The 15,237-nt window shown below is 40.5% G+C and overlaps 1 protein-coding gene across 5 annotated transcripts in view; it reads right to left on the reverse strand.

Moving 5' to 3' along the window:
• The window catches only part of EPHA6 (EPH receptor A6), a 521,188-nt gene extending 506,606 nt beyond the window's left edge, over nt 1-14,582 (reverse strand). For 4 of the 5 annotated variants that reach the window (XM_068692642.1, XM_068692557.1, XM_068692578.1 and 1 more), the window contains exon 1: nt 13,489-14,582. In XM_068692642.1, coding sequence (XP_068548743.1) covers nt 13,489-13,591 — 103 coding nt within the window. In that variant the 5' untranslated portion in view covers nt 13,592-14,582. The remainder of the gene's footprint in view (nt 1-13,488) is intronic. The other variant, XM_068692609.1, reaches the window with a different exon arrangement.
• Between the last annotated feature and the right edge of the window lie 655 nt (nt 14,583-15,237).

A 15,237-nucleotide genomic window follows, 5' to 3' on the forward strand; every position in this document is an offset into this window, starting at 1 on the left:
TAGTACAATTAGGTCCAAACTGACCCCTCTTGAACTGATCCTACAAAATGCACTGTAGTCCAGAAATAACTAGGAGAAGACTGATTATTCACAGCTTCATTTTCACCAATGCACTGGGCATCGCTGAAAAGAGTCAGGCTCTGTCCTCTTTGCACCCTCCCTTCAGGTTTTTATGCACACTGACAAGACTCCAATTGAGCCTCCTCTTCTCCAGGTTGAGCAGTTCCAGCTCTCCCAGCCTCTCCTCACAGGAGAGGTGCTCTAGTCCCTTCACCATCTTTGTGTCCCTTTGCTGGACTCCCTCCAGTAGCTCCACGTTTCCCTTACTCTGTGGGGCCCAAAACTGGACCCAGAGCTCCAGTAGTGGCCTCACCAGTGCTGAGGAGGTGGGAAGCGTCACCTCCTGCCACCTGCTGGCAGTACTTTGCCTAATGAAGCCCAGGACACTGTCAGCTGCCTTTGCAGAAAAGGCACGCTGCTTGCTTGTGTTCAATGTGATGTACACCAGGACTTCCAGATCCTTTTCTGCAGAGCTGCTTTCCATCTGGGTAGCTGGGACTGTATTCCCCAGGTGCAGGACTTTGCATTTCTCCCTGCTAAACTTCATGAGGTTCCTGGCAGCCCATCTCTCCAGCCTGTGAAGGTCCCTCTGGGTAGCAGCATGCCCCCCTGGCCTAACAGCTTCTCCTCCCAGTTTTACATCATCTGCAGATATTCTGAGGATGTACTCTGCTGTCATAGAAGAGATCTTCTCAAACTGCAAAAATGGGTTTTAAAACAAAATACTCTTCAAGTAGAGTACAAAAGAAATTTGTTCCTACAAACAAGTGTATGGAGCAAGGTAGAAAGGAAAATCACTTCATAAATTATTTTAGACTAACCTAAACATTCAAGCAATTTAGAATTTCATATAACAATAAATAAATAAATAGAATTAGGTTTCACAGAAGACAAACTAGTTTAGAAAACATTCAGCCCTCCAGGCTAGAGCGTGAACAATCAGATGAGCTATATGGTAATTTTATCATCATCTCTTCATTAACCTTTACAACGTATGTATCATGATACATCTGAAACAAGAATGGAGGTAGAAATGCAAATCAGGCAGAAGACTGTCTGTTGTCAGTAAATTTTAACATTCTCTATGTGCAGTTCTAAATGTCAACATCTAATCAAGCCTAATCTATTATTGATTTTCTTTTCTGTTTTCAAAATATCCATCTGTGGCACCATTTCAATCAGCTTTTATTTCTTAAGGCACATCTCTCAAGTATAAGATACATCTATCAGACTATAGCTATTAAAAATAATTTCCTGATTTTCTTTAATATGATGGAAACTTGCTAATGCTAGAGCTTCAGGATATTACTTAAAATGAAAACTACTTGTTACTAAATTACTAAGGAAAATGATCCTAAGTGAAATGAATAGGCTAAACATTGCTGTAACTTTTGATGTACTGTGGCAAAAACAGGTATGCCATGAGAAGGAGAAAAAATGAGAAATCAGCTACAAGTATGACCTCCACTCTAACTATTGCTATGGTTCAGGTTAACTAAGTCTCTCATCTTACGGCACAGTTTTCCTTTTAAACATTTTGAAAATTAAAATATTCACTCTGAAATATTTTATGTTGAATTCTATGTCTGAAATGGACTTCTGCAAAAACATTTCTAATAAAACTGTTCAAACATTTCCAAGAGAAAGACAAGGGAAAATGTGTTTTGAATATTTAATTAAGGAACACTAGCATATCTGTCATTTGGAGCATCTTGATAACAATTCACTGATGTCCTTTGCTGCAAGTTCACATTTACCCAAGCAGAACTTGTTCATTACAGTAAGTCAAAATTTTGGTTCTGCCAAAGCCTATCTACACTTAGTGCATTTCATCCTTAACAGACTCTACATACCAATTTGACTGGGCTGATACTGTTAAAAACAGAGCAAAGAAGGAAGCTGATTCCAACCTAGTTACTCCACACTAATTCCAACCTAAGATACAGAGGGTGTGCAAGACAGTCCTCTCATTTTATCTCCTGGTTGCCACATTAACAAGTACAGAAAGCTTTCAGCTGTACTTTTATCCTGACAGACATCAGAGAGTAGAGGAATATGGGAGAGAAACATCCCAAGTCAAAGGCAACAAGACGAGGAATGGAAGAAAGAAATAGAAGAAAACTACAGGCACTGACAGACAGAAACTATCTAGAAGAAGTGTTAAGAAAGGTAAAAAGGAGAAGAACAAGTGAAGATACAAACAGCTACAGAATGGGAGGTTATAATCATTAGAGCTCTTAGGCAAACTAATGAAGACAACTCTGTTGTGTAACCTGTAAATAAACCTATTTTTCTTCAAAATCCCTTTGCTGTTTAACACAATCTACTGGCAAGGTGCATGTCTTCGTTACCTTCTAATGCCTATGCCATGGAATATGGCATCTCTCTTCCCTTAAGTAATTTAGATCATTTAGTAGATGATTACACTGTCAGTCTAAATAAACCAACATCCTACATGAATGATCTGTGAAGAATGAAAGAATAAAGAACTTCGCAAAATACAAAAATTGCAGTCAGAAAGGAAATTTCGTATTAACTACATTTTTACATTGATGGGATTAGCAAGTTCCACACTTTAAAGTTAGGAAAAGCCAGAACTGAAATAGTCACTATGGTTCACAGTCTACATCAAAGTCTGGTTCCTAAGGCTACGGGAGTCAAACAGGGTAGATGAAGCCTCTGCTGGATGAAGCCTTTGCAATGGGGCTGGGGCCTTGCCTTCAAGGAGGCTGTTAAGAGACTAGGTGCACAGAATGAAAGAAAAGTTTCAGATCTTTAATTTCTAGTACAAATTCACTTCATCTGCATTTAATATTTTGACAAACTGTGTTTTGATAAAAAAATTTGTAAATTAGGAACAAATTTTTGCAAGTGAAGAACTTAGTTGTGTATAGGAAGAAAAAATACAATTAATTTAGCTGAAGAGTACAGTGAAAACCAAGATGTTATATCTATCTCTGCCACCACTTTTCTGTACAATTATAGGTATCTCACAGAACACAAGGTGTAGAGCTGATCAATGAAAGTGTCTCATCTTCCTGTTTCCCAATATGACAGAAGATATATCTGAGCTTCAGAAACACATAGCTCTCTGAGTAGTCAGCAGTAGCTTTTTTCAGAGCATGTATAAAACTAAGTCTTTGGAATGTGATGTGGGTGTCACAAACTGCTCACCTAAAATAAAAGCTTTAGCCTCTAACTCTTCTCCTTAGTTCAGTGACTGAAAGGAATATGGGACACACACACACAAGCTTTAAAGAGATTCGATACTGGAAAAAGAACTCTGCATCCAGTATAATGTTTGCACAGAGCTACACATTAAACAACAGCAGCAAGAAACGTTGGCTCCTTCCAGCCATTTTTCTACACTAAACAAAATACCCTTTAGCTTTAGATAGTCTATAAGAAAATGAAGTATATGATAACATCATTATACTCAGCTTCGGCAAGAGAAACCATTAACACAGCATGGAATACCATCTCACTTCCTTGATTTCGCAATCCTAGATTTCTTCAGAAGCAGTTTTTATACAATACCCCTCTCTTTCTTCTTTGTTCAGTATATACAATCACTCTTCTTCCTTTGAACATAACCACTTCCAATATATACTATTTTATAAAGACAAATCCTTATACCTAGCATGAGATTTTTCTGTATATTTCTTGAATTAAGGAATAAAGCTACTTATTTTCTATAATTGTTAGTCTGGAAATAAATATTTTCCAGCAATTTAATGATGCCTTTATCATATACCCAAATCAGAGGAAACATTCTTACTGTTGTCTCAGAAGCAACAGGGTGTAGGTTTCTATCACATCTGACAACAGTCTGAGTGCAAGTTTGGTTGAGAAGCCATGTGTGTCATACACTGCATCATGTTTCTTCATTTTAAAATATTAACAGTATTCACATTTACTGAAATTAAATGTTCTTCCAAGAAATAAAGTCCACTAAACTCAATGATTAAATCTAACAATCCTCCGAGCGATTGTTCCTACTGTATCATTCTATCATGTAAGCACTTAACAACTTCAGTAATGCAAACAAAATCAATCTAACAGAGACAAAGGTTTTAAGTTTCCCTTACTTTCCCCTTCAAGGATCTTCACTAGTCAGACAGAACTATACAATTTTTTAAGGTCCCACTTTGTTTAGCAGATACTGCTGAATTCAAACTATGTTCTGAAATACAAATTCTCCATGCTATCAATTTCTAGCCACAGAGAATGAAAACACTATACAAACAATGCCTAAAAAACATGACTAAGGAAAGTCTAGATCTCCCTTTTTTTTTTTTTTTTCTCCCTCTCTAATATATGTAAAACATGTTTGGATGATAAAACTTGAAATTTCAGCAGAAACTTTTCTACAAAATTTGATTGTAAACCAGAACTGGGAAAACTGGTCTGTGAAATTTCAAAGATAACCTCTTCCACCACGATTAAAATGCTTGTGCACTATTTTACAGAATGCTTTCTAATTTGCTCTTTTATTCCTTTATTTTAAACTGAAAAGCTACCAGCAGCCAGAGAATACAAATTGCAGCAGCAAGTGCACTCTAACCAAGGGTCCCCAGCCAAGACAAATCACTCATTACATGCATCAATGATACTGTTTGCTATATGTGACTTTTCCCCTTTTGTCCTAGGTGCAGAAGCCATTAAATGGATTGAGACAGTAGAACTCCCAGTAAATACACCTTTAACTATGTCCTCATTCTCTGTATGTACCTTCACAGTAGTTTGTTACAGATGGTGCCTGCTGCCCATCTTTCTTACCGAAGTGACACAGCACTGATTTTAGGCCAGGCTAAAACTTCTATAATTGCAAAAACCTGCTGGAATGAGGGAATGCTGCATCACAAATGCAGCTAATGCAACTCTATATTAAAAAGTTCACCCTGGATCGCTTTGCTTATGTTAGTGCTTTTAACATAAGCTTTACCTGTGCTATCCAACAGAGAGCTGCACTGACCTATGAGGAGCAGCTGTGCATCATTAATCTGGTATTACTCTTCTTGGAGAACCTGTCAGCAAACAGTAGACACCTTCAAAGTCTGTCTGGAATTCAGTCAACTCAGAATTAATAAAATCACTTCTCTGAAGGGGAAAAAAACGCTATCAGCCTCTAATAAATGTACCTTAACACAGACCAAGAATTGTTATTCAAATAAAGAGTATTACATGTTTAAATACTTATTCTTTATTGACTTTAAGCAGAATCCTTCCCAGACCACTGTAGAGGCTGGTTTTCTGACTGAAAGAAAAGCAGAAACATCTGCTAGAAACTAATGTTCTTTTTCCTTTCTTAATTTATTACTTTTCTTAATTCAGTACATCCATGAAGCAGAAGGAGCAAGGAAATATGAGAAAAGGAAGACAGATAGATATTACTTTAATACTGAACTTTCAAATGTACAAATATAAAACCACTATTGAACTTGGCCAAATATCTGTTGTTCACAAAGCATCTGCTTATAATCGGAGATATTAAAGTAACCAACTGAACTGAAATTTGTTCAGATATTGAATATTTTGCTGTTACCAAATGAATTATGGAATTAAGGAATTTGGTAAATACAGTCAGAATAAATTTGATAAAATTTCTAGTGAGAAACCTTAATGCATGTTGTTTGACTACTGCAGTTAGTGAGCCCACTACAGTCCACTTGTGACGCCTGGTGAAGGCACGCTTCAGTTTCATCATGGAAACTGCACGCGCAGATCCAGATCCAGTTTAGAAGTCAGGATAACTGTGTGCACATGTACGACAAGGAAGACAATGGGAGAGGCTGATGAAACAGGAAGAAAGGAGTGATGAAACAGGGAGAAAGGAGTGAAGAACGACCTTTTCTGTGTTTCTGATCTTGGGACTGCTTTGGGCCAGATGGCACATGGAATACATGGGCAGAGACCAGCCCTGGTCATACATCTCCTATGGCAGCATGAAGGAGAGAGTCAACTTTTACATCATAGTTAAGGAAATGTTAAGGGTCACAAAGCTGATGACTAACTGAATTAAGCACAGCCTTCTCTGGTGCCGCTTACAAAGAAACATCAGGATTTAACTCTTCCTCAACATTTCAGTCTGGCAGGGAAGTATTTGTTGGGGATGGAAGGGGGGTGGCAGAGACAGCAGGAATTAGGGAGAAAAACTTTGAGATCATTTAAAAACAAATTTTGTAGCATACTATTCTTTACAGATTTTAAGAGAATTTCAAGAGAACAGGAAAAACATTCAGCTCTAAAGCATCTTTGCTTCGATTCACTGTGTTTCAAGCCTGTGTTTCATGTTCAAGCACAATGTATATGTTTAATGTAGTCTACATTGTGTTATATCATTTTGTAAAAATTGAATGTTCCTATGATTTTGAATCAAGGCTTCAGAACTGTTAAAGAATTGTTCAGAATTGTTAAAAATTTCACCTTTTTATATCTATAGACAAAATACTTTTAAAATAAGACTATTCTATAGAAAGGAAAAAATATTTTTAAACTAAATAAAATTTCCTCATAAATATTTTTATATTTTACAGAACTGACCCTGAAAGACTACCAAAAGAAACATCAAGATATAGCATTATTATTTTTTTTAATTTAGCCTGGTTTTAAAGATGATAATATATATGAAATACTTCCTTTAAATGCCATAACACTTATTAGGGCTTTACATGTTTAGGAGATTAAAAAACACATTAAAAAAAAGTTATGGTATCTGCTAGCTTAAACATAGACACATACTATGAAATACTGTAGAACAATTGTTTAAAGTGAAGGAAATTATTTGTACAGTATCTCTGGGAGGAAAAACACCCATGCATTGCTTGGATGGTCTTTTTTGAATATCTATGTAAGTATCTAAAACATCATAAAAACACCTGCACGGATTAAAAATAATAAATCTCTAATGAGTAAATCATAGCCATTATCAAGGTATTCAGTATTTCTACATTTTCTTACAGAAGGATAGAATTTAGTCCAAATGCAGAGATCTCAGACAGTAAGTGCTGGAAATGCAGATGTGTTATGTTGTAGGTTAGACAATTAAGTGAAATTTTCCTATTGACTAGGAAAAATGTTTTTTTAATTATATATTTTTTTAACATGTCTGATGAGCAAGCTTCTGATATTCATGTAAAATACACACTTGATTTAAAGCCAATTGGGCCTTCAAGCTGTGTTCTCTAACACAGATTAAAATTAGTACTTACATTAAAAATGGACACTGGATTAATTGAAGAGGCTTCTCTTTAATGCCTACTTTTTAAACTGACTTATTCTAAGACACGTGAAGGTACAATAGCTTACCTACGCACACATGCATGCACTCACAAAAAAAGGTGTTACAAAACTGATAAACTGATAAAAGCATCCTTCAAACCAGTGTAATGGTTGGCAGAAAAAGTGGTAGACTTTAACTAGAGGGGTTTGAAAAGAAATGAATAAGCTAAAGGTAATTTCAGCGTTAAAGGTTACAGGCTTTTGTATGGTCTGGAAATATTCTGGAACCATTACAACAGAAGATGGACTGATGATTATTCTGAAGGATTTGGATAGAAATGAAGTATTTACAAATATGGTAAAAATAAATAAATAATATAAAATAGATCTTTAGGTTATTAAAAGCTTACACAAATCTATTCCAAAAATAGAAACAAACATTAGTAGAAAAATCCAAAATTTTACACAAGTTGCCACAATGTAAGTTCACTAACGCAAAAATTATAAGGAAGTGGCATTCAAGAATTAAAAATCAATCTACAAGAAAAGTCTGAGAAATAACTTATTTAACTTCATGAAAAAGTGAATATATATATAGACCACTACTGAGAAAGAAATCCTGAAAACAATTTCATGCTTTTATCTCGCAAGAGAAAATTTCTTTTCAGTAGAAATCCTTAGTTCTAACACTCAACCATAAAGATTGGTGTATCATTTACAAGTTCAAAAGTTCAAGGAAGATGCATTGTTCATAACTGATATCTTTCTTTGACAACTTCTGTGAGATGCATTGTTTCCTGATGTCAGGATGGATTTTGGATAAACAATTTCCTTCCCTACTCCTTTACTTCCATACTGTTTACTGTTCTACCTCTGTGTCCCAAAGTTCAGCGTGTTAACGGGCATGATAAACAAAAGACTGGCCTCTTCTTTATGTCAATGTCAAGGTAGAGTAACCCAGTGATCCCAATGGAGACATTCCATTTTACACATCCAGCTGCAATAAGAAAATGTCCTAACATAGCAATGTCAGATTGGCATACAAGAACAACGCAATGCTTCTCATATTGCACATGTGTATCAGTTTCTAAATGTAGGTGATTAGTGTAAGATTTTAATCAAGTTAGGCCTTGAATTTTACAAAGTTTAGCTAACAAACTGAATATTTACTTACTGTACATCTTACTGACAACCCATCTGCTGAACTGACTTCTCTAAAATTCACAGTTGAAAAGTCTAATATCAGATACCCAAATGGGCCCTCAGACAGAGTTAGATCTAATTATTTAGATCTAAAATATGTATCTGGAAACCCAGAGGAGCTTTCCATAGTTTCCATAGAACTGAATTTCTTGCACACTCCTTCCTCCTTTCATTTAACTATTTGATTTGTCAGAAAAATAGTTTATGTTGAAATGCTAACTGTTAATTCATAGGAGGATAAGAGTGGTTGTTCCGGATCAAACCCCAGATATATCTAATCCAATTCTGAAGTCCAGTTTGAGAAAAGCCAGCAGCAGAGTCTTTGAAAAGAAACCCAGAACAGGAGACAGACACGGGACAGTCACCAGTCCCGTGTTTGCATCCGGCTGATTTCTAGGAACTGTGCAGCCTTGTTTCCCAACAAAAGCAAGACGCCAGGTGAAACTGAAAACTTGATCTCTCTGAATAAATCATGAGAGATGGAGAAAACACTGCTCACTGTCAACTGTTCTCTTCAGTTTATACTTCCATAATTCCTCTACCACTTATTTTTGACTTGCCTTCTTTCTCAACAGTGCGAAGTTGTGGACTTCTAAAAATACTTTAGTTCTTCTGAGGTGTTTTCACACCCCAAATTACATGAAAACCACAGAAGAACAGAACTACAGAAGAACATAAGGTCTTAACTTATAGATGGTTAAGCTATACGTTGTTTTTTTTTTTTTTTTTTTTTTTGTTTTGTTTTTTAAAAATCCATACCAATCGTTGTTTGTCCAAAACAAATTAACAAAATATCCAAACAGCACTCAGCATTGCCAAATACAGAACCAGGAATATATCATGAAACATCAACATCAAATCAGTTCATCTCTGATATTTATGGCCCTCAAATCTAGGCTCTTGGATAAAAAGTCATTTCATGCATATCTACACCTGCAGAGGTTCCAAAGTCATCCTTACCACTGAAGTCTGTAGGGTTCTAAGATAAATGGGTAGAAATATTTTTTTATATAAATGGGTAGAAATATTTAAATTATTAACAGCTTCAGGCAAAAATATGATTCTGCTCATCACTTTCTCTACAGACGTAAAAGAGAGTAACATTTTTACTGCAATGGCTTTATTTAATTTTCTCATTTTCATCTAAGGATATAAATGTTCACAAATACCACCTGGACAACTGAATAGCAGAATCCAACAGGGTAAGTACAATACAAGCATCAGCACAGCCTCCTCCTTAGTACCTACATTTCTCAATGTAAGAGAGATCTTCTAGGAGTAAAATATTTTATGATTCTATTCTATGATTCCGTGTCTTTAGAGGGACGTTCAGCCTCTACACTCAGTCCTGGTCTCCTTATTATGACAGGAAAATTTGGAATGCTATATGAAGAAAGACCACTTATCCGTGACAGATTGCTCTTATGTAAAAATAAATATCTGAACAAATATAAGGTAACATCTTTGAACTGATGAAGAACTCAAGGTCATTAGTAATCTGCCTCAGATTTTAATATGAGAATCAAAAGGTTTTATTTACGTACTTTGAGATACCCAGTTTCATCAACCATAATAATTGTGAAAATAGAGGCTATATGAATTTTCAAAATGGCACTTGACATTATTTCATACCTTATTTTTTTGTAGGATGAAGAAAATAAATATGTATGCCTTTCAGAAGGAAGCATAAAACAAACAAACAACAACAACAACAACAAAACTTACATAAACTTAGGAAGATATAGTGACATCTGGTAACTGAGAAAGCACACAACTTCCTTTCACAGTTCACTGATAGCCATGAAGCATGATGAACTCTGCAAGTCCTACAGTTTACTTCAGAAATTGATGGTCTGGTGACAGATAATAGCAGGTACAGTTTGCAAGAAGCCAGTGTATAAAAATCCTTTCTGGTTTATGTGTACATGGAAACATACGTGCATACTTAGTGCTGGATACTGTTAATCCATTAACTGATGCTACTTCTATCTCAAAAAGTCATGTTTTATACAATGTTCATGGTTTAGTTGCTCTTATCTTTATCTTTAGGATTGAGAGTAGTTGCTCAATTCAATGTGTTCTGGCAACCAGAAAACAAGCCTACAACACAGGATGAAATCTTGTACAATAATGCAACTTATTTGTAACGAGATGTCATGGTCAACTAACTAAAATTTAGATGAACATGCAAGCACTCAACCTACACTGTTAACTGAGGCTTATATTTCAAGCAATTCAATTTCAGACCGCAGCGATACATGTCCTACACAGCTCCATGGCCTTGCCTACCTACAGGGTTTTTCTTAGGTGTAAAATCTAGCTCTTGGCACGGTCATAACTTGTTTTCAAACTTACCACTCCATTAAGATGAATGAGTAAGTTCACTTCTCTGTCAATAGTATTGTTTCTGTCTGCCTTGCTACAGATACTGTAAGGCACCATGCATTGATTTACGGGGTAAAGAAAGACAACCTAAGAGTCTTGGAACTATATAAAAATATCCTTCTGTTTGAGGAAAGCAAACAAAACGATAAATGCCAACATAATAACAGTAATTTATAAGACTGGAGTATATTAATTCTCTGAAAATCCCTCTTTAATAACAGAAAATTCACCATTAAGGATGAAAAGGAAGGGCTCTCTGGTTACCAAGTTGGAATAATAAATGTATTCCCCTTCCACATTTTTTCCCCAACCTGACAACCCAATGAAAACATTCCTTTGGAAGTTTGCATTAATGCTGATATGCTTGTAAATACAAAATAGAAGACCAAATATTTTAGATAGTAAAGTTAAGTTATAATTATGATGATAATTAATGAAAAACCAACAACAAGTATTGCAACGGTGCTTCCAAGATGTATACTCTGAAATATCACCTTATGAAAATATAAGATTTATTTTTTTTCCTCAGCTAACTACACAAGATTCAAAAAAAAAAAAAAAAAAAATCTTTGTAGCTGGGATACCAAACATAAGTAACTGGTACTTTAAACTTATCCATTTAAGTGTTTACACAATATGCAACTGCTTTATTGTACTCATTTTCTTTTATTCAATTCATGTTTTTAGAGAAAATCATCATTACAAGTAGACTTTTTTGGCTAACATTTTATTATTCGGGTGGTGTGGGTGTTCTGAATCACCTGTATTAATTCAGCAAATTTAAATTTCACATGTGTTTGGATGAGTTAGATTAATCATTTGATTTCCATGGTACACTGGCAATACCAAATATATTAGAAGTTCCTCCTTTTATTAGAAGTTTTGAATCAAAGTGCAGAAAGAGAAGTTAACTCAGAAGTTAAGAAATTCATCAGCATTATATGCAGCCAATACCTCATTACCCAAACATGTTGAGAAAAGTGATGTCAATATCAAAAAAACAAAACACTTCATCCTTGAAAGCCTTTTCTTTGGGCTAAGCTGTTTTGGTAACTTTTCCCCATTTTTAACTAGTTTTTGAAACATTATTTAACTATCACTAATTTAATCCCAGGAATATCAAATACTAGTTCAGAAACTTACTTTAAAATGACCTAATCTAACTTGCATTACTTAATACAAATTCTTTACCTTTGATGCATAGAATGTGCCACGGTTATTCTATCACACATGTGAATAAGTTTTTTTAGACAGCATTTATGTCTTGTAAGGCCTTGCAGTAACATAAAGGCATTAGCATGCACTAATGAATGGGACATAAAAAGAAAACCGTGTCGTGCTGCTGTGAAAATCTGATGTCTTCTAAGACAAGAGTAAGGGCAAACTGTAACACAGCACTGATCTGGCTATATGTTATCCAACTGCAAGCCGAAATTATACATCACATTCAGTACAGAAGAGGCAAAGGAATAATATCACTTGGAATGTCACTACCACGCCTGACTCTGATTCTTCAAGGCATTTGTGGCCAAACTATCACATTTTCCTACTTTCCTGATATTTTATGCTCTCTTTTTACTGTTAGCCATGTACGTACAATGAACACTGAAAATGGACTGTAAAACAGAAGTGTGAAAATATATGAGCTACACATTTGGTAGTGCTCCACAACTAAAACCAGTTTGTTTTCTCATTACTTTCCACAATAGTCATTTTCAGCACTCCTTTCAACAGTAACAGGTACAATAATTTCTACCAGAAGCGACGTTTGGAGCTGCCCTTCAGCTCCCATATTTTCACTCACATCACACTAAAACCCTATATCAGGAAAGCTAAATTGTACAAAAAAAATAAAAAATAAAAAATAAAAAATAAAAAAAGGAAAGACTGACTTTAGGAAGAGATGCACCCTACATTCTCCCCAACTAAGTAGAGAGATGTGCATTAAATAAGCAGTTAAGGAAACGCTCTGCTCTCTCTACCCAGATGTTCAGAACGTATAACACAATGTTTCATGATCAGTTACCGTGTGTTTTTTTTTTCCCAGTTCTATCTAACAAAATTTGATACCGTCTGAATGTGCAATGCAGCCTTATCCTTACTTCTCTAAGTAGGGTGATTCATTTTTTAAGCCACGGGCGTTTTCCTTCAACACAAGCAACGTGACAACGTGGGCAATTAAACTACCGTCTTCAGGAGGACCTGAGGAGCATGCACCTGTGCCAAAGCCTTTAGAGGGGATTTTTTCGGGCCGTGGGACAAAAGCCCGCAGCGCTGAGGTGCTGAGGGCAGCCACGCATCCCTGAGCAGCGGACGAGCCGCAACCTCCTTTAACAGTCGTTAAGCTCCCCGAAACCCGCTCGGAGGGCGCTTCGCTCCCGGCAGGAGTCGCGCAGACCCTAAAAATTACACCAGTTCACGTCTACAAACGCTACCGCTCCCTGTCAGCGGGAGGAAACTTCGCGGCCGGGGCAAGCTGAGCCGCTCGGCCGGAGCCCCCCGCGGGTCCGGCGGAGCCCCCCGGAGTGGCAGAGCCCCCCGCTTCCCTCCGGGAAGACCCCCCCCCGTCCCCGTAGCCCCCCTCGGGAAGTTGTCGGCGGGCCCCCCGGCGCCCCTCACCTTGGTTGGCGGCTCCGTGGCCGCCGTCGGCGGGGCGCGCAGTCAGCAGGGGGAGGAAGAGGCCGAGTCTCCAGAGCAGCCCCCTCGCCTCACGACACCCCATGGCTGGTCCCCGCCGGGCTTCCCTCGTCCTCGGCCCGCCGAGGCTCCCTCCCCGTCCTCCTTCAGGCCAGCGGGGGACGCCGGGGGGGCCCCCCGAGCGCCCGCCGCCCCGCCGGGCTCCGGCGCATCCACCGGCGGGGTCCCGGGGCACGGCGGCGGGCGGCGGTGCCGGCAGCCCCCGTGCCGCCCTTCCGAGGGGGGCGGCGGCGCCGGGAGAGCTCCGGCAACCGGGAGAGCCCCGGCGGCAGGGAGCGAGCGAGCCCCGGCAACTTCGAGGCGGCGGCGGCGGGGGTCGCGCCCCGCTCCTCCCGGCGCCCTCAGCCCCGCAGAGGCTCCTTCGGCGGCTCCGTCCTCGGCGGCTCCTTCAGCGGCTCCGTCCTCGGCTGCCCCCTCCGCCGTCCCCGCCGCGCGGGGCCCCGCATCCCCGGCCGGAGGCAGCGCCGAGGGGCTTCAGTTTGCCATGGCGAAGGGTCCTGCCCCGCCGCCGGGGGCGGGGAGGGGAGAGAAGAGGAGAGGAGAGGAGAGAAGAGGAGAGCAGAGCAGAGCAGAGGGGCCGGCCGCCTCCTCACGCTCCCCGGGGCATCAGCGCAAGTTGCGCGGCGGCATCCCCGGCCGCTCCGCCGCCGTGCCCCGGCTCCCTCTGCGCCTCTCTCCCCCCGTCTCCGGCTGCCTCGGCGGAGGGGCGATCAGAGCGCGGGGCGGCTCCGCCGCTCTCTCCCGCTGCGCCTCGCCGCGGTTTTTGGGGCGCCGCTGCTCCCCCGCCGCCCGCCGAGCGATGGCGGGGCCGCCCCGCTGCGCCCAGCCCGGCCCAGCCCGGCCCGGCCCGGCCCGGCCCGGCGGCTGCCGGGTCCCCGGGAGGCCAGCGCGGCCCCCCGGCAGCCAAACGGCGCGGGGGGAGCCGTGGGAGCGGCGGCGGCCCCTCCTCAGCCGCCCTCCTGAGGGGAGCGGGAGCCCTGTGCGTGTGTGTGTGCGAGGGGAGAGGAGGAGAGGAGGCGCCCCCTCGCCTCGCCGCTGCCGGCAGCCCGCGGGTCGCATGCGGCCGGCTCGGCGCTAGAGGGGGTTAGTCGACAAGGCAAAAAAAAAAAAATAAGTACCCAAATGGGTACTGGGGGCTGCGGAGTGCAGGGGGCACAGGGGACAGCGGGGACCCCCCGGCCGCGGGCTGGCTGGAGGCTGCCTCTCGGAGCTGCCCCGAGGGAGCACACATCCCTGTGGTGGCACCCCCAGCTGCACCCCCAATATTAACTCTCTTCTTCTTTCCCCTAACTCAGGTCATAGGACTGGGGACGCCGACTCAGACAGGAGGCCCAGGTGACTTAGGTGAGAGTGTCTGCCCCGAGCAGAGCTGCCTGCTGCTACTCGCAGGGCTCGCAGCAGGGAACGGACACTTGGGGTGGGTTCGCTACGTGCTGCACGTACAGCACACCCCAGGGTCCAGGCCATTGCGGGTCTAGTTGCTTTTCTTTTGGTTGGTTGTTTTCTTTAGTCCATACAGCATTTCGGTTTCTGGGTTTGTACAAAGACAGAAAGAAAAAAAGCAACAAGAAGGTAATCACATCCACGTCTCTGAAAACAACTTTCTAAAATCAGGTGTCTAAATCCACGTGTAGGAGAGCAAAAGCTGTCTGATTCCCAAGGCTTATGAGT

This window comes from Anas acuta, chromosome 1 (genome assembly GCF_963932015.1).
Source record: "Anas acuta chromosome 1, bAnaAcu1.1, whole genome shotgun sequence".
NCBI lineage: Eukaryota > Metazoa > Chordata > Aves > Anseriformes > Anatidae > Anas > Anas acuta.